Raw genomic sequence first — 21,537 nt, forward strand, 5'->3', positions numbered from 1 at the left:
AAAGGTCATAGATTTTTGTTGGCAATGTAAATCCCAAACTCTGGAACTGTTATGGTATAGATCAACAATTGATTACTGAGAAAAGGTCATAGATTTTTGTTGGCAATGTAAATCTGAACTTTGGAATTTTAAATATTAAGGTTCAGATCAAGGATGTCCTTCTTTTTCTTCTTTTCCATCTTTATTATCTACGTCCTTATATTCTTCCATTCTTACCTAGAGTCTTCATGTTTTCTTTTCCACTCTTGTTCTTCTTTTCTCTATTTTCACTTTCTTCAAATATTAAGTTTTTGACAGTTAAGTAATTCTCATTGTTTTCCGAATGTTTCCTATTATTATTATCAGTTTTTAGTCAGAGAAGGTCATAGATTTCAGCTGGCAGTGTTGCGTAGTCACAAAAGCCATTAGCAGCACACTCAGCACCTCCTTTATTCCAGCTATTACTGCGACACCGCCCACGCCATCTGCGGTTCGCCGGACATGCTTGAGGGCTCCTTTGCCATCTTCCTGCCAGGCAAGGAGGCGGCGCCGCGCAAGGTGTGGCGACACCCGTGGAGGCGTAGCTACCACAAGAGGCGTAAGGCTCAGTGGGAAGTCGGTAAGTTCAGTTTATTTCAGTTGATGGGGTGAAGTATGTGGCCTCTGTAACTGCACTTTGGTCTATTTCAATGTATGTTCTGTCCCTGTAATTCAGTTTCTCTTTTTTTCTAAGTTTTGTGCTGCAATGCTTTTTTTTTTATTTCTCATTGTTCTCTTAACTGAATAGAACCCCTCAGCAAAAACTCAGCCTTCCATCGACTGATCCTTCACCTCTCCGTCTTTCATTCATTCATTCCTCCTCCTTCTCATATCCACTGAACCCTCTTTCATCCTTACTTGCGAGCTATACACCTGTCTTCATTTTCCACGTCAGAAGTTTTAATAAAAGAGAATATAAATAGCACTTCACAGTACATATCACGAAGGCAAGTTTCCCTTAACCGTACATAGATAGTTAATCATATATATTTTATTCTCCACACACACTGACCACCATTGTTCTGCACCTTCAGATGACGAGTACTGTGAGCTGGTGAAGGAGGTGCACCCCTACAATGAGGGCCGTCGCCTGCTGGACATCATGGACATGGCCGTGCTGGACTTCCTGATGGGCAACATGGACAGGCACCACTATGAGACCTTCAAAGTAAGTGTGCCACCATTGGGCAAAGCTGCTTCCTCCCTAAAAATTGTTACACCCTTATATTTTGTGCATTTTCTGTGTTTGAGCAACTAAGTCATTTATAGGTTTTGTCTTTGATCTTCAGTAATTTGTGAGTCTTAGCATTGCATATATAGGTTTTATATTTAATCTTAAGTAATTTCTAGGTCTCAGTGCTGCATATAATAGTCTTTCATATATTTTTGTTGATTAGACTGTCTCGTGATGTGTGAATTGACAGACATTATCAAAAGAGTTCATGAGATGCCAATGCATATACAGCCCCATCTCCTTCAATATAGTTTCCTTACATAACACTGATAACCACTCTTACATTTTGTTTACTGACGACTGTCTCGTAATGTTTGAATTAACTGACATTACCAAGTAATTTCATATAGGACTCCAAGATACATACAGCCCCAACTCCTTCACTATAGTAGTCTCCTTGCACAACACTGAATCATGTTTACATTCTCAGATGTTTGGCAACAACTCATCGCCACTGCACTTGGATCACGGGCGAGGGTTTGGCAAGGCCTTCCATGACGAGATCACTATCCTGGCGCCCATCTACCAGTGTTGCCTCATGCGCCATTCCACCCTCTCCAATCTCCTCAAGTACGTTCCCACTCCTCACTACTCTTCTTCAGCAAAATACATGAGCTAATGAGTTATGTGATTGGCAAATAATAAAATAGAAATTTGTCTCAGCACCACTCATTGCTCTTTTGATCCTCAGGTTCCAAGTGGGTCCAGAGCACCTAAGTGATGCCATGAGATCCTCTATGAGCATTGACCCCATCACCCCCATCCTCTGGGAGCCCCACATGAGGGCACTCGACCGCAGACTCAACATTATTCTTCAGATCATGAGAGAGTGTGTTGCCAAGGCAGTGGACCCTCTGCAAGTTGTCATTAACGACTTCCACTAAGCAAGATAATGATATATGATGATTGAATGTGTTCTTATGGGCTCAAATGTACTTACAATGTGAATTTCCATTATGAGAGAAGTTGATACTTCACAATATACAAGATAAGGAAAGTGTTCAAGCTTGTGAGGAAAAGAGGATCCATTACACTCGGGTCTTGAAAGCCTCCCCCCAAAAAAGTGTTAGCAAAGGAAAATTTTCTGGTGAGAGAGTGACTTACCTTTCCTAGTCCAGTGTGTGACGTGAATAAGTGTTAAGGCTGGAGTGAAACCTCCCCGAAACACTGTACAGAAAAAGAGATAAACTTAAACTCCAAAGCAGTAGAACAGTATACAGTTGAACTAAAAAAGTATTGTAATGAATTACTGGTGCTACTTTGAAGTGGTTAGAAAAGAAAAAGAACAAACTTATAAGCAACAGGAGAGAGAGAGAGAGAGAGAGAGTGAGAGTGAGAGTGTGAGAGATTGAATGTACATTTTCTCTATATTTATTTTCTTTATTTCACTGTTACTTTCAAGAGAATTATCTTAGAATCTATACCTTTATTTTTGAGCATATTTTATCACTTGTTGAGGACACAGGGTTTTCGTATGTCTGCTTCACAACACGACCTTGGCATCTGCGGCGCCACAAGGAACAAGCCGACTCGTGAAGCCTATGAAGGATGTCAACACTTGCCTGCCTCTGCATCACATCCATCCAGCAGCAGGAGGAGACAGCGCCACATCTTGACCGTGATAGTTCACCTCATCTCATTTTGCATAATTAAGTTTTAAACAATATTTGTTGACAACGTCATCTTGCTGCCAAACTGGACCCCAGAAAGCTCAACTGGTCAAGTGAAAATGTTTTGACTTGCCAAGAAAGTTTGTTATAATCTCATTAAAAATGTTATGATCTGGACTCAAACAGGTAATAAATATTTACCTAATCTTAAATATACAAGATGTATCATACAGCTTGCTCTCATGCAGTTGTGGTGTTTTCATCCTTTAGAGAGATGCCAGGGGAGTGGTGTGACGGCTGGTGTAGGGTGATAGGGGTGGCGGGTATTAGCTTAATGGTTACTTATTTGTGATGTTCTTATGAAAGACTGTATTTCTCCAATAAAATTTCAGCAAACATACATAAGTTCTGGATAGATTTGACATACAAAAAAATTTGAAGTATAAGGTACTTTAAAAATTTTGGATGTTTTTAATATTTTGGGGTAACTTAAAAATACCTTGGTTTATGTAAAGCCTACTGTGTTGCAGCTGATTCTCTTATTAGATTTTATAACTTTATGTCTGCTCCATACAAAGTCACATTATAAAGTGATATACATAATTGGAATTTGAGGAGGCAAATATTTATTCACCTGCCCATAAAAATCTGAAATTGGTACATACATTCAAGGAATCTTGTTTCTGCTCTGAAAATGTCCCTTAAATTTCTGTAGTCACATGATAATGTGTTTCAGTGGCTATAAAATAGGTGACATTTGATGCATGTGATCCTGAACATGATTGTGTACAAGTAGGCCTAGTGATGCACCAATCATAGGGAACATCACATGTTTTTACCTCCCTTCTCAAACGTCCTTAGTCTGTAACATGTTAGAGAAAAGTTTAAATCCATTGGACTTTACATATAGAATTATATTTATCAAGACAGTCTAAAAAAAAATATATATAAGCATTGGTTATTGTTTTGTGCACTTGTTTTCAAGTTGTTTTAACTTGCTCACTTTTTTGCACAGGTGTGTTGTATACTTAAGGTTTCTTTAGGTTAGGCAAGAGTTTAACATTTAACTAAGAACACCCTCACCACGTTTCAGGAAGTAGGCTACTATATTCTGTCAGACTCTGCTGTACAAAGGAGAAAACACCACAGTATATGTTTCATAAGTACTCAACTCCATTCTCACTAAGCTCTTATGATCATGAAAGTATTTATTATTCTGTACTGTTCTCTTGACACTCTCCTGTTTTCAAATGAATAGAGTACTTCAACTCTGTAGTTTAGAGGACACAGGAGTCAGGGCACACTTCTGGTTTCAGACTTCTCTACGAGTGATATATTGAGAACAAATTATTGTTATGTGAGAAGAAGTGATCAAACATTCCAGCCTCATTCCTTTATTCCGAGAATAATTGTTGTTTTATGAAAATATTTATATTTCTATGCCAAGTTATAATAGTGTTGTTTAATTATTTTATCTAATGATTATTATCTCTTTAGTATTCATAGCATGAACACATAAGACCAAGCACAGTTACATAATGTCGATGGAATAAGCAGCTATTATTATTATTATTATTATTATTATTATTATTATTATTATTATTATTATTATTATTATTATTATTATTATTACAGCATCCACAACAAAAATTCCAAGACCAGGTACACAATAAAAGTTTTAAATGAGAAAATGTAAAATAGCCAACCAGGTTTGTTGAAGATTGCTTTCAAGGCCACATCATGCTGTAAGGATTATAAATAAATTTGCTTGCATTCACATCAAAAGTAAAGTATTATACATCATTTAAAAAAAAACTATTCATGTTATTTACTCAATTCACTCTGAGTCTTTTAGTGTATCACAGTCACCAATGCCTTATTTCAGTCATAACACTTGTTTCATCACAGTTTAACTTCATCCTTTAAGCTGTATTAACATGTATGCATGAACTGTCAGGCTCAAGCTGTCTCATCAAAGGTACATGAATACTTTTGGTGATCAAGTATCCCAGCATTGCTCAGGAACAAGAGTCATTCCCACTGAACAGAAAATTAATTGCCAATCACCTGTAGAGAATCTTTATCGTATCACTGGAGGTTGGTCAGTTAGTGGGAGATTTGGCCGAGTCCAATGAAGTATTAAAATTAAAGAAAAAGGAATGAAAGATGCTGGATGCAATTGCTGAACTCTGAATTATGTAAGTTTTGATAAATAAGTTGCCTATTGCTGAATACCTGCAATTTTATATAAAGGGTGAATGTTTTGTTTTTATTGGAGGTTTGTGTGGATTCATATAATGTGAGAAGAGTCCAGACGTGTGAATGGTGTAGAGCTTGTGCCACATCATGAGGATGCCCAAAGCTGTCTACGGAGGCAACAGCAGGCGGGCCAGCCTCCCCCACCTCCAGTTTTGGGTGGAAAAATGTAGCTATATTGCATATAGTATATTTTGTGATATGGCAATATTGAAGTAGGATTAAGAATAATATTTTCGTAGTCAATTAGTACCATATTTCTTGTATTTTTATTGAAAACTTAGTACATCAGAAGTGCTGTTGACTAGAGCAATTATTTTTGTGTTGAAATCACCTATTTTGCCTCATGCTTAACATTGTGGCAGAAGTATTCCTTGTATACTCTGCACCTTTTCCCCAACAACGGCTGTGATTCAACTTGCTTAACCTTTTGCTGAAAAAAATAGGTAATTATCCTTATGAGGATGTCAACCCACAAACTCATTAATGACAGAACCTATTTGAGGTGTCTAGTTTCTATAACATGTTAGTTTTCAGTGTAATCTCTTTTCTGTAATTAGTTATGTCAAGTGATCTCAGATGAGATTTGAGTTGAGATTTTGGGGCCATGGTGAATTATTATGAAATCTTCTTGTTATAGTAATCTGAAGACACTAGACATTCCTCTCGCCTCTTGTACATCAGCTTTGTCAGTCTTCCACTATTGTCATTTCTGATAAACGAATGGTTATAAAATGAAAAGCATTCATTCAAGTGCAATATGATGAACAGTTCTAGTGTAATGATCATTATTTTCATCTGAAAATCGTTCAGGTGAGCAATGCTTCAAACATGTGCCCCCAGAACAGGATGCCTAAGCATTTATGTAAGATCTATTAAATGCAGCAGTATTTTATATGTTTTAAGGTCCAGTCTGCTAGGAAGATTATTTGTGACGATGAAATGTGTTATACCATAGAAGCTGAAGGACAGCATGATGTAAAGCAAAATCTGTAGACATGTTTCTGTCAATTATTCTACAATAGTAGCTGTTATACAATAATTGTCTTATGCTTTGGTAAAAAGAAAAAGTTCCTGCCCACATTTGTACTCTGGTGTAAATAGCTTTTATAGATGGTACAGTATTTACTCTTTATTTTGTAAAGATGCAGATATTAGTGTGCAGTGTTGTAAGTATTGTGACCAACTCCTGCCCAGATTTTAATTTATTCAAAGAAAAATATCTTGAAAAAGTTTTGAAAATGACAAGGCCATTGAATGATAGAATGTAGCTCAATAATCTTGACCAATGAACTAGGCATCAGCCAAAGCTAAGAGGAAAAATAATGATGTACGTTATAGATGTGAGCAAAAGTTAGTGATTATTTCTGCCTAAATTCTGACGCAGTCAGGACAACACCTAGGATATTATTTAGGGAGATTTATAGGAAGTCTGTAAGTGTATTTGCTTTTTTATATGTGATGGCAGTTTAACTGGCTTTTTATGAGGGGATGTATGGACCAAGAACTTTGTGCTATGCACAGAATACATAGGCCTACATGTCACTTCTGGTGACAGGCAGGATAGAATTTTAAGGCCTCATGATCATGAGTAGCAGATGGTCTGTATAATACAAGCCTACAGTAGGCAAAGAAGTAAGGTATTGTGCGCTACACGTGACACGTAGCATGTGCTTACCGTCACCTGAATGGTGCTCCGGAGATGATATTGCTTCATACACAATTTTATACCCAGCCAGATTTTTTTTTTTTTATTTATTTATTATTTTTTTTCCAACGAGAAGCAAGTGTTGCCCTAGAACTGGCCGAAGGAGGGGCTGGGTGCTGCTGCTTGTGGTTGCTCTAGTCTCATGTGTGGTTGTGAAGTGAAACAGATGTACCAGAGGCAAATATATTGGTTAAAACAAACTCCATGTTTTATTTACAAACCAGTATGAGAGAGAGAGAGAGAGAGAGAGAGAGAGAGAGAGAGAGAGAGAGAGAGAGAGAGAGAGACTCATTGGGCATTGAGCCTGTTTAGGTGAAATTTTGAGCATATCTAATTATGTTAAAGGTGCTTGTGGCCTCAGTGCTCATCTCCGTCATAATGGACCTCGAGCCTTTGGTAGCCTATGCCAGGTGTTCTTAAACTAGTGCCTCAATACCCCAGGGGGTATCGAAACCGGTTCTTGGGGGTATCCAAAAAGACAGTGAGGAAATATTTTGTGCAAGAATTATACTTTATTCATTTATTTGCTGAAAATAAAAATAAAAAGTCCACAGAAATCAGTTGTTTGTTCATAGGATAGCTGTCCTCTTTTCTCTTTTTTACAGGAAATTAAAAGTTAAATGTTTGGAGTAGTAGTTTAATATTGGAGAGGGGTTAGCATGCAGGCTCACTTGGAATTGAACTTTGGGGTATCGGGGCTGAGAAACTCTTAGAACCACTGGCCCATGTATATAACCCAGTGCGCCGGGACACAATTAAGGCAAGTGAGACACCTGAGTTATTACAGTTTATCTCATAGGGATCCATTTATCGACCACTGACTGCTGCGGGCAGGATCGAACCCGCGGATTCTTAGTCAAGCGTGCTGTCCACTACACCACGGAGGCGCCTTGTGTAGGTAATGGTTACTTGCAAAATTGCTCTGAGTTTATTTTTTGTTGTTTTTTACGTTGCGGAATATTGCGCTGTTAGGCTTTTTTTCTCTGGTGGGGCCTGATGGTCGGCCTTGCCCGTTTTGGCGCAGGCGATCGAGTGATTAATATATGCCTCTGTGCCATAAGCTATAAAACACTCATGAAAACGCATTTCTAAAGAGCAAAGTTGCGTAATGGAATGGGTAAGAAAGGGAGAAATGAAGTAATTATCATGTTTTGAAATTAGTAAATGATGATGATGAGGAGGAGGAGGAGAATGGCAATGATGAAGATAATGAAAAGAACGCGTATGTATGATGGAGGGTATAATGATAATGCAGATATAATGAAGAGGAGAAAAGAATAGAAGGTAAAGACGTGAAGGAAAAGTTGTAAGAAAAGTTAGAGATTCGGGGCCGAGCCGAAGAAGAACCGCCCGAACCCGAAGTCGAAGTCGAGTCGAACTGGAACAAAACAACTAACCGGGTCGCTGCTGCCGCCTCCTCATTTTTCTACGATTTTCTTCCTCCTGACGAAGAGACAACAGATACCGGAGGAGAGAAAGTACTGTAAGAGGCTAAAGAGATTGCCAGTAACGGAAGAGGGCAGAGAGAAGGAAGATAATTCACAAGAAGATAAGACAGACATTGCGGCCTCCTCCTCCTGCACCTCCTTTTCCCACCTCCTGACGAAGAGACAAAATATACCAGAGGAAAGACATTACTAAAAGAGGCTGAAGAGATCGCTAGGAAACGGAAAGCGGACTGAGAAGCAAGACAAATAAAACAGGTCAGTGTATCATTACTCTTGACTGGCTGATAAGAGTGCTTTTAGGTTTATTCTTAGAACACTTTTTTGTGTTACTGGCTACTTCTCCCTCAATGTTCCTTAGATAAGTCATATGGCAAAGTAGTTTATTGAAAGATGCATGTCAGGAAGTGGGAATTAATACTTTGTGAAATATAAGACCGGTAAGTCGAGGGGGATAAGGGGTGAACTTCATGAAAAATAACGGTAATTTTTCATGTAATTGCTTTCATATAATTGCCAAGTGACTCAGGTGGATGATTATGCCGTATGAGATTGCCTTTAAACTTTATGAGGACTAGAGATGATACTGAATTAGAATTAACAATTACACTCAATTCACTTCCTTCCTTGCACACTTGGCTCCCCCTCCAACCAGTTAACTTCTATTAATGCGCGTTATGCACCCACTCTGCATATAATTGAACAGATACACAGAAACCGAAGCCCCATTAACTCAGGGAACATTGTCAATTTAGTGCTCCCCCTAAACTTGTATTAATAAGTAAAGATTTGAGGTATACTAAGAAGGAGGATATTTATCTAGTTTTACACCCATTGCACTGCAGAATTTTACACTTGTTTTCAGGTATATCTTGTAGTATGTTTCAAGGCAATGAGCAAATAACACAGATATGAATGTCACAATTAGGTGCAGTTCATATCATGTTATTCCTACTTTTCCCTGAGGTGTTAGGGTCATATTCTTAAATATTTTGGCACTCAAGGTCACATATTTGTCAAAACTTTTGTAGGAGTTCTGAGCATTTCCACAGATAGTTTTTAGGACCCTGGTGGTAGTCTGATCATTTTTCTGTACCATGAACCAAAAAAACACTCATTAGAATCTGACATCTCCTTTTCAGCCTTTGGAATTTGTTGGTATGGGAAGTAGAAGCACCTGACACTACTGACCCTAATCTTTCTTCGGCAGCAATGTCTGTGTTCCGGCCGGGGCTGTTCAAGGGGAAGGTGGCTGTGGTGACTGGAGGGGCCACAGGCATTGGCAGGGCCATCACACAGGAGCTTCTTTCTTTGGGTAAGTCTCTCGGTATCAAGAGTTGTTTTTCCTCATCCTAACAAAACTTGCCCAGCGTTGACCTGCTGCTTAGAACATTGGCCATGTTCAAGTGTAAAATTTGACCATGTTAAAAGTCTGAATCATTATCTTAGGGATCTTATTTACCTCAGATATGCTGGTACAGGTAACTCTTGATTTACGCAAGTATTGTGTCCTTGCAGAGGTCGCGTAAATTAAAAACAATGTAAATCAAACAAGAGGTAGGTTTCTATCAAAAAATAAATATTCACTTCATTCAGTGGAGAGAGAGAGAGAGAGAGAGAGAGAGAGAGAGAGAGAGAATATCCATATCACCGAGATATCCACTCAGGCACTCAGTCTCAGCCTCACTCGTGTGAGGAAGAAATGACGTACCATGAGCGATTGGCTAGTATTGGTACCGGTACTGAGCAGTCTGGTACCGGTACCGTACCGTAGAGCTGGCACCGTTAGTACTGGTACTGGTATCGGTACCTGCCCACCCCTATTGTTGAGTAGCGTGGCAGCGTGGGTACTGTATTGTTGTTCAAGTGGTGCGTGGGAAGAACTGAGATCAGCTGTGTTGCCACAGCGCCGTGTGAGTCCAGTTGCGTGAGACATCTGGTGGGCACTCCATAAAATATCGCGTATAAGTGAAAAAACGTGTAAATTAAACATTTATTTGGATTTTGGACCCCGCGTTATTTCAAAAACGCGTAAACTAAACTCGTGTGAATTGAGAGTTACCTGTACCTGTAATCATTATTTATATGATTGTCTAATATAGAAATAAATGTAGCCATCTTGCATGAGGTTAAAACTGACATTATGTGTTGCATATAATTTTTCTGAATGCAGCTCAATAACTGATAGCTTCCAAAAAACTAGGGAAACTTAAAAACATTGATGTATAAAGTTTATAAGCCTAGTCTGACTCATTGTATTTTGGCAGCAGTGGGGTCAAGTTAGGATACATTAGGTTAGATATAGTTAGGTCAGGTCAGTCTAAGTTAGGTTAGAGTTTTCTTTGATTTGGGAAGTTTGATTATTTATGATAAATATGTATGATAAGCTAATCTCCATATTCCCCTAAGGCTATATAATTATGAGGTCTTAGTAAGGGAATTATTCTCAGGGGGGTAATGAAGGAGGTGTTTTATGATTCTTTGCACTATTTACTCTTAAATTTTGGCAACTAATCAGTCATTGGAGATGAATGTCACTAATATTATAGCTTGATTTATGTCTATTTTTATAAGAACTTGAGAGTAAAGAAAAAAAAAAAAAAGGGATCCTGTAGATGTGTATATATAATAGAAAACCCACTATATTAGCTAACTCTTAAATAGCAATTTTGAATAATAAATGTATTCTTGTTTTTTCTCTAGGCTTTAATGCAGTCATATGCCTTTGCCCACTTTTGCCTTTTTTATTTCATTTTTTGACATTTCTTGACATGAATATTTTCTCAATATAACTTTACTTTTCTAGACTGCACTGTTGTCATAGCCTCCAGGAAGGAGGAGCGGCTAACAAGTGCCATGCAGGAAATATGCCCAAATGGCAATAGATTGAAGGCCAAAGTCTGTAACATAAGGAATGAAAGCCAAGTAAAGTAAGTTCCCCTTATCTTCTGCACCATAATAATGTATATTTGATTCACTGAAAGGTGCTAAATTTATGCAGAGCCATGAACCTGTTCCTGTATCCACATTGGTTCGTGTTATCTTGAACCTCTTGTATTATGTCCATTTTGCCCTCGTGTTAGGGGATATGAATGCCAAAGTTGGAAGCCTGGAGATTAGGGGTGTGGTTGGGATGTTGGATAATGTCAGAGTGAATGAGAATGGGATGTATGTGCTGAGAGGAGTTTGCTCCAATCAAACACCATCTCTCAGCACAAGTTAACCCACAAGTATACTAGGGTAAGAGGGAATGGGAGGAGCTTGATGAATTTCATAGCTGTGGATAATAGCGTGAAGCAGGATGTATTAGATGTGAAGGTTATGAGAGGAATGTTCACTGGGTGATCCACTTACAGCACTTTTTGCTAATAATTTACTTATCTCAACAAGAATTACAAGACTCCAGCCAGGAGGCTGCAGAACGCTTAACCTCGGACCTTGCTATCATTTCTGATTGGGGTAAAAGGAACATTCTGTCCTTCAATGCCTCAAAAACACAATTTCTCCACCTGTCAACTCGACACAATCTTCCAAACACCTTTCCCCTATTCTTCAACAACACTCAGGTGTCACCTTCTTCAACACTAAATATCCTCGGTTTATCCATAACTCAAAATCTTAACTGGAAACTTCACATCTCTTCTCTCACTAAATCAGCTTCCTTCACATCTCTTCTCTCACTAAATCAGTTTCCTCGAGGTTGGCCGTTCTGTATCGTCTCCGCTAGTTCTTCTCCCGCACAGTTGCTATCCATAAACAGGGGCCTTGTCCGCCCTCGTATGAAGTATGCATCTCATGTGTGGGGGGCTCCACTCATACAGCTCTCTAGGACAGAGTGGAGTCTAAGGCTCTTCGTCTCATCAGCTCTCCTCCTCTTACTGAGAGTCTTCTGCCTCTTAAATTCCGCTGCCATGTTGCCTCTCTTTCTATCTTCTATCGATATTTTCATGCTGACTGCTCTTCTGAACTTGCTAACCGCAGCCTCACTGCACGCGACTTTCTACTCAACCTCATCCCTTTACTTTCCAAATCCCTTACGCACGAGTTACCAGCGTCTTCACCCTTTCATCCCTCACACAGGTAAACTCTGGAAAAATCTTCCCTCATCTGCATTTCCTCCTGCCTTCGACTTGAACTCTTTCAAGAGGAGGGTATCAGGACACCTCTCCTTCCAAAGTTGACCTCTCTTTTGGCCACTCCTCTTGAGCGCTTTTTGTGGAAGCAGTGAATAGCGGGCTTTTTTTTTTTCATTATTTTTTTCTTTTTTTTGCCCTTGAGTTGCTTCCTCTGCTGTAAAATAAAAAAAATTAAAAACTGACAACCTGGAGGGAGAGCAAATATTTCTTACCTTTGTATATATTGGACACAGCAGGGTTTTACTTTACTGACTAAAGAATGGTATTCACTTTTAGTGACTTGATACTCAGTCATTTGATATATTAACAGGGCCATAATTTTGGAGGGGCAAGGGGTGCTATAGCTCCCTCTCAATGTTTTATATATTGGCTTCTATATTGGCCTCAAAATGCCCCAAAGTGGTTATTAAAAAAAATAATAATAATAAAAAAATCCCAAAATTGCACATGCTCACTTCACCCCCCCATCTCATGAACCTACAATGCCCTCTAGCCCCCACAAAATCTGCCAAAATTACAGTCCTGATTTTACGTGTCACAAATGGTACTTTGGAATAATTTTTTAGTTGTAATATATGTCCTATGTGGATTAATTTTCTATGGTTTCAGTGAGCTGATATCCTCCACAGTGAAGGAACTGGGCAAGATAGATTACCTTGTCAACAATGGGGGCGGACAGTTTCCTTCCACAGTCAGCAACATGAGCTTCAAGGGATGGAATGCTGTAATTGACACCAACCTCAACGGAACTTTCCATATGTGTCAGGAAGGTGTGTCAGGCAGCATTGTTACCTTTTTGGCTTAGTGTTAATTATTATATAGCTCAGATCGTAGTAAGTCTCTACAGCATTTGTCATTGGATGGGGAGACACATGATGAAATGGTGGACATCATCTTGATGAAGTTTCATTTACAGTTATTTGCTTTGGGTGCTTGATCTGCAGCCCTGGTTCTGCCTTTTCTCTCAGATGCATCCTCATTTTAAGGCAACAAAAGGAGTTTTACTCCTGTCAATATAATTGGAGATGCATGGGACGAGATACAGTAAAAATGTAATGATTGCACAGATTATTTTGAGTGAATATCCTTCATTGTTAAGCATCCTGATACTCCTCTCAAGGCACATGTGCTGTTAGGGTGGTTGCTTCTTGCCATCATCCAGTGTGTGAATGAGTTTTAGAGACACAGGCTGTTAATCAGCATAAAACAAAATTGCTTACTACATGTATTCATTCTTAAATTTACTCTTGCAGTTTATCGGCAGTGGATGGCACAGAATGGTGGTGTGATTGTCAACATTATTGCTGATATGTTTCGTGGCTTCCCGGTCATGGCGCACACTGGAGCAGCCCGAGCGGCTGTGGAGAACCTCACCAAGGTATGTCCGATGAAGACGAGGCAGGTTTGGGATTATAATTATGTTGAATGCAATCAGTGTTAAGGAATTTAAAGTTAACTCGGCAATTTTGGTCCTTTTTGAAAAGAATGGAGAGAATTTAGGTATTGACCTTCTTATGAAAACAATACTTATATACACAGTGTTCAAATAAGAAAAGAGAAAAGCCTTGCAAGTAATAGGCAAATTTATCCTTGAGGAGTGTTTTTGCCATGTCTCATCAGAGCCAGCCAGCAGCTAGCATGCGGCGACATGTTCATGTAACGAAACAAATGATAATTTCTGTTCTTGTGGTCATGCTGAACAGAAAAGGTACTCATAGAGTGTCAGTTTTAATGTATTTGTTAATATAATCCTTGGATGTGTTAATGTATCTTTCCATTATACAAAAGTTCATGACAGATTTTATGACAGTTGGGCAAATGTCATTGTCTGAGAACAAAAAAGTTAACTTGCTTATAAATTATTGGTTTGCTTCCAGTCTTTGTCAGTGGAGTGGGCTCAGGATGGCGTGCGAATCAACGCAGTGGCTCCTGGTAGCAACATCTATTCTCCAACAGCTGCCAGTAACTATGGAGACATGAATGTGTTTGAGGCGGCACGCGGGGGAGTTCCCATGAAGCGCCTCGGCACAACAGAGGAAGTGAGTGGTGGATGTATATTCTACTTTCTAACCCTTGGTGCTTCTGTCCCTTTTTGTATGTGGCTGCAGTTCCATAGTGCCTTTGGGCTTTTTGGCAAGGCACAGATGACTAGTTTCAGCCAGTGCTTGTTCTTCTCAGTAAAGGAAACAGCTTAAGGGCAAGAAAAGTACAAAAAATTGTAAAAGTCTGTTATGCACTCTTCTTCTAAAAAGTAGATAGCTGGAATGGTCATGAGAGAGTGACATGGCAATTCCTTTATTGAAAACTATACATGTTACCCTTGGCACTCCAGTTTTCTGAATTCAGTTTCAGAGATGAGGCTGATGAAAACTCACTTGATTGGCATAAAAAATGAGGGTTTAGGTAGTTGCCTGTTGAGCATGAACCACTTTCAGGCATTGACCACAATGCTTCTCACTCACAAATGGTCCCTTACAGTGAAAAAGTTTAAATAAGTGTGAGCAGATGTTGGATCATAATGCACATAAATTTCTTTTTCATAACGACTTGCCCTCCTCAAAGCCTACAGCATGTGTTTGTAATGATTAATTGATGGCTCTGTATTTTATGTGTTCAATAATGCATATGGACCCAAAGGTGAGTCTTTGTGTAATATTTCTGAGGCCACTCAAAAATTGTACATTGTAGGGAAGAACTTTGGCATCTGTCATGGTGATTTAACCCGTCTGCTGCGATTGGCAAGAATTTGGCTTTCACTGGTAGCCTGGTAACATATACTCCCAGGTCTTTCTCTGCCTCTGTGGTGGATAGTGTTTTCCATGTGGTATTGGTATGCTGAATATTCCCTCCCAAGGTGCATAGCCTTACATTATTCCTCATTGAATTGTAGCATCCACTTTTTGTTCCATTCCTGTAGCTTGGTGATGTCGTCTTGTATAAAATCCACAGTCACGGGGTTAATATGCACTGTGTTGACATAATGCCCAGCAACATCATTTTTTTACTATTTATATCCACACAGGTGTCAGCCATGGTATGCTTCTTGCTTAGTCCAGCTGCTGCTTTTGTCACGGGGGCAACATTTAGAGTTGATGGTGGGTCCAGCCTGTATGCCCCCCTTATGTATCAGATTCCTGGTAAGTAGTTTCTCAACCTAGTGCTATTACCTATCTATTAAAGATCTCCAAACAGTGATCATTTCCCTTTGTAATAACTAAACCTTTAAACTGTTTTTGATGCATTATAAAAATCATACCATGTAATTCCAAGAGCTTTGAGTAGATCTTGAACTATCATGACATCTTTGTGAATCTATAGTAACTGTAAATTATCCACAGTGTTGCATTTTTTTACAAAACTCTGATAAGTGACTGCTGTTGTGATGAATGGGACTCTTTGTTGTTGGAGAGCAATTGGTTTGGGGACACTGTGCATGCAACATGTTACATGATTGTACAAGCAACTCAGGTGAAGAGTGTTTATGACTTGGGATTGGTTGAAGTCCCCAAGTAGTTGCTTCATGCAGGACACATGATTGACCATAGAAGATCCAGTTCATGCATTAGTTAAGGTGCTGTAAGCATTGAGGCCGAGGTACTGCACCTTAAAAATATCTATGTGTGGCAGGATAAGGCTGGGATCCAGCACCCTGTCCAAGAGAAAAAATAAAGGGTTGAAAGACAATTAAGACATCATTTTAGAATAGTATTTTCAAAGAAAAAATATAAAGTCAGTGACTTGTTGGTGATCTCAGTTCCAGCTAGGTATTGTTTTTAGAGTGAAATGAGTTTTCACCAACATAGATTTCACCCTTGGAGTTTATGTGTAGCACAGTGCAACAGTGATGGTCGAGGGCTGATTAAGCCTAAAGTGAAAAAATATCTTATTATTTTGTTGACACAAGTTCTTGTAAAATGAAGATGATCTTTATACCATTATTAAAGTACATTCACTGATTCTTTTAACTAAATTATGTACATATTTTCTAAATTGTGCATTTTCATCACCACAGAGCACAAAAAGTTGCCTTCCTACTCCTGGACTTACACCCCGCCACAAGAGGAGGAGCAAAAGGAAAAGGAGGAGACAAAAAGTGCCTCCCCTAAAGCTAAGTTGTAGGACAGTATCACCAGAGAATAGTCTTTTAATGCCCTGAAAGTTAAAGATCAGTTCATAGATATAGAGGACTAACATGTACATTCTGTAAAGCTTTAGATACTTGAATAATCTTGGTTTGTAGAATTTTATATATATACTATATGATACAATTTACATATACTGATATACTTTTTAAAGTTAAGGCTGTGATGATACAAGTTTTTCACATGGGAAAGTAGAAGTAGCTGTTTGATTACTGTTGTTAATGTTTTTGTACAAAATAGTTTATCTACATATTTTTGTATCTATCATCTTTGTACATATGGCAACACAATATCTTTGAAATTTTCTGCAAAAAATGGAAAATATGACATGTTTGTTTATTTTTCCACCAGTGCAGACCTTGCCTCAGTCTTTTCACTTCTCTTTATCATCCCTTTCATCACACTTCCTGATCCTTCCAGTTTACAATTGTCCAAACTTGTATTTACTCTGTAATCTATCATCTTTTTAGTGTCAGACATTATATTTCAGTAGTTTTCTTCCTAAATTCGAAAGATGATTGTGTAGTCATATTCCTATAGAATTATATATGTATTTTCAAGGTTGACAATCAGGGGATATTATACATAAATCCTATAAGAAAATAGATTGGCTTGGTTCATATGTTGTGACCAATTGTGACCTTTGTGTTGGTTTTTCAGTGAATTCAAATAAAAGTTAATAATAACATTCTTATACTTATTCCAGTGAACTTGTGTAAATGTCATGTTAGTAAGGAAACTTGTCTGTCTGTGCCCCCCCCCCCCCCTTCTCTCTCTCTCTCTCTCTCTCTCTCTCTCTCTCTCTCTCTCTCTCTCTCTCTCTCTCTCTCTCTCGTTTACAGAGAATAATATTAAAGCGATGTTACCCAGAGATGCAAAACTATTGGGGCGTGAAAGCATCTCAATATGCAAGGAATGAATAGGAGAGAGAGAGAGAGGGGGGGGGAGGGGGTAGCAGGCAACAAGGTCCATCTTATGGTAATGTTGCTACTTTGTTCGTGTGCAGACAGGAAAGTTTGCCCTGGAAGAGAGAGAGAGAGAGAGAGAGAGAGAGAGAGAGAGAGACATATAATAAGGAGGGAGGGGGGTAGAGAGGTTAAAAGAGATTCGATCCAAACTTACAATGAAGTGGGTTTTTAAGTGGTACTCGATCTCCTCTCCATTCTCCTTTACCACCACCACCACCACCACCACTACTACCACTTCTACTTTTCCTTCTATAACGACCACTACTACTATTAAAAAAAAAAAAAAAAAAAAAAGAAAAGAGAGAGAGAGAAGTCTACGGTGACCCAATGCCAAACTTGAAGTGTAAAAAAATAATAGCGGATGAAAGAGAGAAGGTATTCTTTCTCGGGGTTGGCTGGTCTCTCTCTCTCTCTCTCTCTCTCTCTCTCTCTCTCTCTCTCTCTCTCTCTCTCTCTCTCTCTCTCTCTCTCTCTCTCCATGCTGGATCGTTAAGTGAAGGCTGTTCCCTCCACCTGCCTTCCTCCTCTCCACCACCTCCAAACCCATTCCACCTCCCCCACATCACGCCACAGGCCTGCCCACACACACACACACGCACACGCACGTACACGCCCTCCCCTCATGCCTCACTCACACGCCTTCCTCATGCAATAACTGGACTAATGAGAACTTTGAGTAATGAGTGAATGGAATAACAAAGAGAAGCAGATAGCAGAATAGCTGCTAATCGTATTTATATATAGAGAGAGGGACTGAGGCACTGCTAAGCCCTTTTCTTCAGTATAAAAGGATGAGAGAGAATGAGTATATGAAATGGTAAAGAGATAGAAAGATAGAGATGAGGAAAGGGTCAGAGGGAGGGACTGGGCCACTGCGCATGCTCCCCTCTATTTAATAAACGGATAAATAAGAGCATAGGAGTAATTAGACACGAGGAATTATATATATAGAAAGAAAGACATGGAAAGGAGAGTGTTAGCAATAAGAAAGATAATTATAGGGAGAGGCACAGAAAAGGGAGGGACTTTATTTCTGCGCATGCTCAAGTCTTTCTAATAAACGGATATATGACCATAGGAGTAATTAGCAAGAGGAATTATATACAGACAGAAAGATATGGAAAGGAGAGTGTTAGTATCAATAAGAGAGATAGAGGGAAAGGCACAGAAAAGGGGAGGGAAGCATCTGCAGGGAACAGCCGGTTTGAAGTCAGTAGTATGGTGGACAGTGAGGTGGGGAGACGCTTGTGTTCGAAGCTCCGAGGCAAGAGGAGGAAGAGAATCACCACTACCCACTAACCACTTACCACTGCTTCCTCCTCCTCTTCTCCCCCCTCCCCCCCTCCTCTTCTTCCTCTTCTTTACCGCCGCTGTGTGTCTCTCTACATGTCAGGATGCAGCCGCCCCCGAGAAAGGTAAATATTAATGGTATTTTTTATTAAATCATTTGGTGCACATGCCTACACACACACACACACACACACACAGAGAGAGAGAGAGAGAGAGAGAGAGAGAGAGAGAGAGAGAGAGAGAGAGAGAGAGCACCCACTTAGGCCTATATATTATTTTTCACTTACTCCTTTGCACTATAAAATTCAAAGTCACATAAGTTATTGTATTTATAGGATTTCATAACTTAAAATCAATTGTTCGTGTATTTGTTCATATAATTTCAGATAGCTTGCATTCATAGTAGTAGTAGTAGTAATAGTAGTAGCAATAGTAGTAGTAGTAGTAATAGCAGTTGTTAATGGCCTTGGTAGTAATGGTTGTAGAGATAATTGAATAGTTAGAATGAATATTGAAGGCTAATGATAGTATGTAATAGTTATAGATGGTGATGGTGGTAGTAGTGGTTGTTACTGGTTATAATAAATACGAGAAAGATAAATGATGGCTAGTTAATGTGGTGGTGATGGTTACTGAGAGAGAGAGAGAGAGAGAGAGAGAGAGAGAGAGAGAGAGAGGGGCTTACGGTTACAGTGATGTGGGCGTTGGTGATGGTGTTTGCTGTAAGTGGTGGTGATGGGTGATTCGATACGTGGTGATGGTTGTGGTGGTGTGCCGAGTTGGTAATAGTGTCTGTGGTGATATGTATTGACTTTTATGGTGTTTGAGATGCTATACTTGTCTTGGGCTCTTTAAATCAATGTCTTATGATGTAATAGTAGCCTTGTAATCTTGTAATTGCTAAATATTCATACATTCATAAGGTTTGCGTTTAATTACTTCAGTATCTACCTTTCTTTGGGGTTTGGTTAGGGCTAAAACGCGCTCTCCCCCTCTCTCTCTCTCCCTGTCAGGGTCATATTGCGTTTATTTCCGGGATGGTAGTATTACATAATCTGCATTTCTCGTGTATTATAATATTTCTGGAGGCATCTAATTTCCTCTTTTCTTGTACCTACGGGAATGCGAAAATATTTGATTAAGAAACGTTCTGATTATGCGGAACCTGAATATAATGGCGATAAGATATGAATGAATGAATGGCGTGCTGAAAGGGTCAGAGCTATGTCGTAAAATAAATGAAATACCGGTCGTTAAGGAAATCAGAGAGAGAGAGAGAGAGAGAGAGAGAGAGAGAGAGAGAGAGAGAGAGAGAGCACAAGGAAGGAAGGAAAGAGAGACATGAAAAAAAAGGAGGCAAGAAAGATAAAAAGGAAAGAAGAGAAGGAATGAAAGGGTAAAAAATGGATGGGAAATAAAGAGGCAGGAAAGATGAAAGAAAGGACAGAAAAGGACTGAAAGGAAGGAAAGACGGTCAAAAATGGAGAGAGAGAGAGAGAGAGAGAGAGAGAGAGAGAGAGAGATTCACTGATAGGAAATAAAGTGCATTCACGATCTGCCAGTTTATTTTTAATGGAGTGGCCAGTAATTGAGGGTTTACACATTTTGACAGTTGTGAATGGTTTCCTTTTGAATTTTTATCGTTTAGTTATTACTGATGTAAGCTTTTTATTGTTTTTTTTTTCTTTAGTTTTATACATAATTAAAAAGAGGTAGTATATACGTGGAACAACTAATTTCGTTCCTTCTCAGATGTCTTGTAGTTAGCAGATGAAAGTAATATCAACACCAACAACTACTACTACTACTACTACTACTACTACTACCGCTACTACTACCACTCCTACTACCACTACTACTACCACTACTACTACTACTGCTACTGCTACTACCGCTACAACTACCACTACTACTACCACTACTACTACTACTACTACTACTACTACTACTACTACTTCTACTGCAGGAAAAGAGATATAGAATAAATTTGGACTTGAATTTCACTTTCTTTTCTCGCTCAGGGAAAAAAATGTTATTACTGAAGTTTTAACAAGTAGCTCGAACTCTGAGGCTGTAAAAGTAAGAAAAGTGTGTGTATGGGTGTGTGTGTGTGTGTGTGTGTGTGTGTGTGTGTGTGTGTGTGTGTGTGTGTGTGTTTGATGAATGAACGCGTGACTTCCATCAGTAAATTGCCTCTTTTTTTTTTTTTTTTTCGCTCTCTCTCTCTCTCTCTCTCTCTCTCTCTCTCTCTGATGGTGCAAGGGAAATCGTTAGTTTTATGGCGTGATTTAAAACACACACACACACACACACACACACACACACACACACACACACACACACACACACACACATACATACATACATACACACACACACAATGATCACCTGATATTTTTGCACTTTTCATTACACTACCTAATCCTCCTTTTCATCATTGCTGTTCCGCTCATTTGCCTTTTCCATTGTTTTCTCCTTTTTTTGCCGCTTTTTTGCTACGCGCCAATCTCTAAACGTTTAAGAGGTTTACTCGATTTGTTTTTCCTTCAAGGGTATCGAGTGACTAATAGCGCTGAGAGAGATTCAATTATGGCTTTAATGAACTCGATAATGCCCAGAGACTGATGGTAATGAAGAGCGAGGAGTGGTGAATGTGTGTGTGTGTGTGTGTGTGTGTGTGTGTGTGAATCAATAATTTGTGGGGGATGCCGACGTAGTATGTTGAATAGG

At 39.1% G+C, this 21,537-nt stretch overlaps 3 protein-coding genes across 23 annotated transcripts in view; all 3 read left to right on the forward strand.

Annotated features, from left to right (window-relative positions):
* Positions 1-7,026, forward strand: part of LOC127007082 (extracellular serine/threonine protein CG31145-like) — a 294,491-nt gene extending 287,465 nt beyond the window's left edge. For both annotated transcript variants that reach the window (XM_050877634.1, XM_050877632.1), the window contains exons 9-12: positions 438-598; positions 1,053-1,186; positions 1,683-1,822; positions 1,944-7,026. In XM_050877634.1, the coding sequence (XP_050733591.1) occupies positions 438-598; positions 1,053-1,186; positions 1,683-1,822; positions 1,944-2,136 (628 nt within the window). In that variant the 3' untranslated portion in view covers positions 2,137-7,026. The remainder of the gene's footprint in view (positions 1-437; positions 599-1,052; positions 1,187-1,682; positions 1,823-1,943) is intronic.
* A 1,156-nt stretch (positions 7,027-8,182) lies between these two features.
* On the forward strand, positions 8,183-17,235 carry LOC127007084 (peroxisomal trans-2-enoyl-CoA reductase-like). Of its 2 annotated transcripts, none has more exons than XM_050877636.1 (8): positions 8,183-8,529; positions 9,414-9,586; positions 11,078-11,201; positions 13,017-13,177; positions 13,661-13,785; positions 14,285-14,446; positions 15,430-15,544; positions 16,420-17,235. In XM_050877636.1, exons 2-8 carry the CDS (start codon positions 9,484-9,486, stop codon positions 16,524-16,526), a joined length of 897 nt encoding a protein of 298 aa, XP_050733593.1. In that variant the 5' UTR covers positions 8,183-8,529; positions 9,414-9,483; the 3' UTR covers positions 16,527-17,235. The 2 variants fall into 2 exon arrangements, with proteins under 2 accessions (XP_050733593.1, XP_050733592.1); XM_050877635.1 differs by having other exon boundaries at positions 8,184-8,529; positions 9,482-9,586.
* Positions 17,236-18,712: 1,477 nt separating this feature from the next.
* LOC127007085 (protein nervous wreck-like) overlaps positions 18,713-21,537 on the forward strand; it is a 107,797-nt gene continuing 104,972 nt past the window's right edge. For 10 of the 19 annotated variants that reach the window (XM_050877647.1, XM_050877652.1, XM_050877651.1 and 7 more), the window contains exon 1: positions 18,714-18,932. In XM_050877647.1, coding sequence (XP_050733604.1) covers positions 18,912-18,932 — 21 coding nt within the window. In that variant the 5' untranslated portion in view covers positions 18,714-18,911. Of the gene's footprint in view, positions 18,933-21,537 lie in introns of all 19 variants that reach the window. The other 9 variants (XM_050877649.1, XM_050877637.1, XM_050877645.1 and 6 more) reach the window with 1 other exon arrangement.

The sequence above is a fragment of the Eriocheir sinensis genome, chromosome 34, assembly GCF_024679095.1.
Source record: "Eriocheir sinensis breed Jianghai 21 chromosome 34, ASM2467909v1, whole genome shotgun sequence".
NCBI lineage: Eukaryota > Metazoa > Arthropoda > Malacostraca > Decapoda > Varunidae > Eriocheir > Eriocheir sinensis.

What these genes read in the sequence shown, in the direction of transcription:
- LOC127007084 (XM_050877636.1), top strand. Translation starts at nt 9,484, where the DNA reads ATGTCTGTGTTCCGGCCGGGGCTGTTCAAGGGGAAGGTGGCTGTGGTG. An exon ending in ACAGGAGCTTCTTTCTTTGG is followed by an intron (nt 9,587 to 11,077) that starts GTAAGTCTCTCG and finishes TTACTTTTCTAG; the next exon opens with ACTGCACTGTTGTCATAGCC. An exon ending in GCCTCGGCACAACAGAGGAA is followed by an intron (nt 14,447 to 15,429) that starts GTGAGTGGTGGA and finishes ATATCCACACAG; the next exon opens with GTGTCAGCCATGGTATGCTT.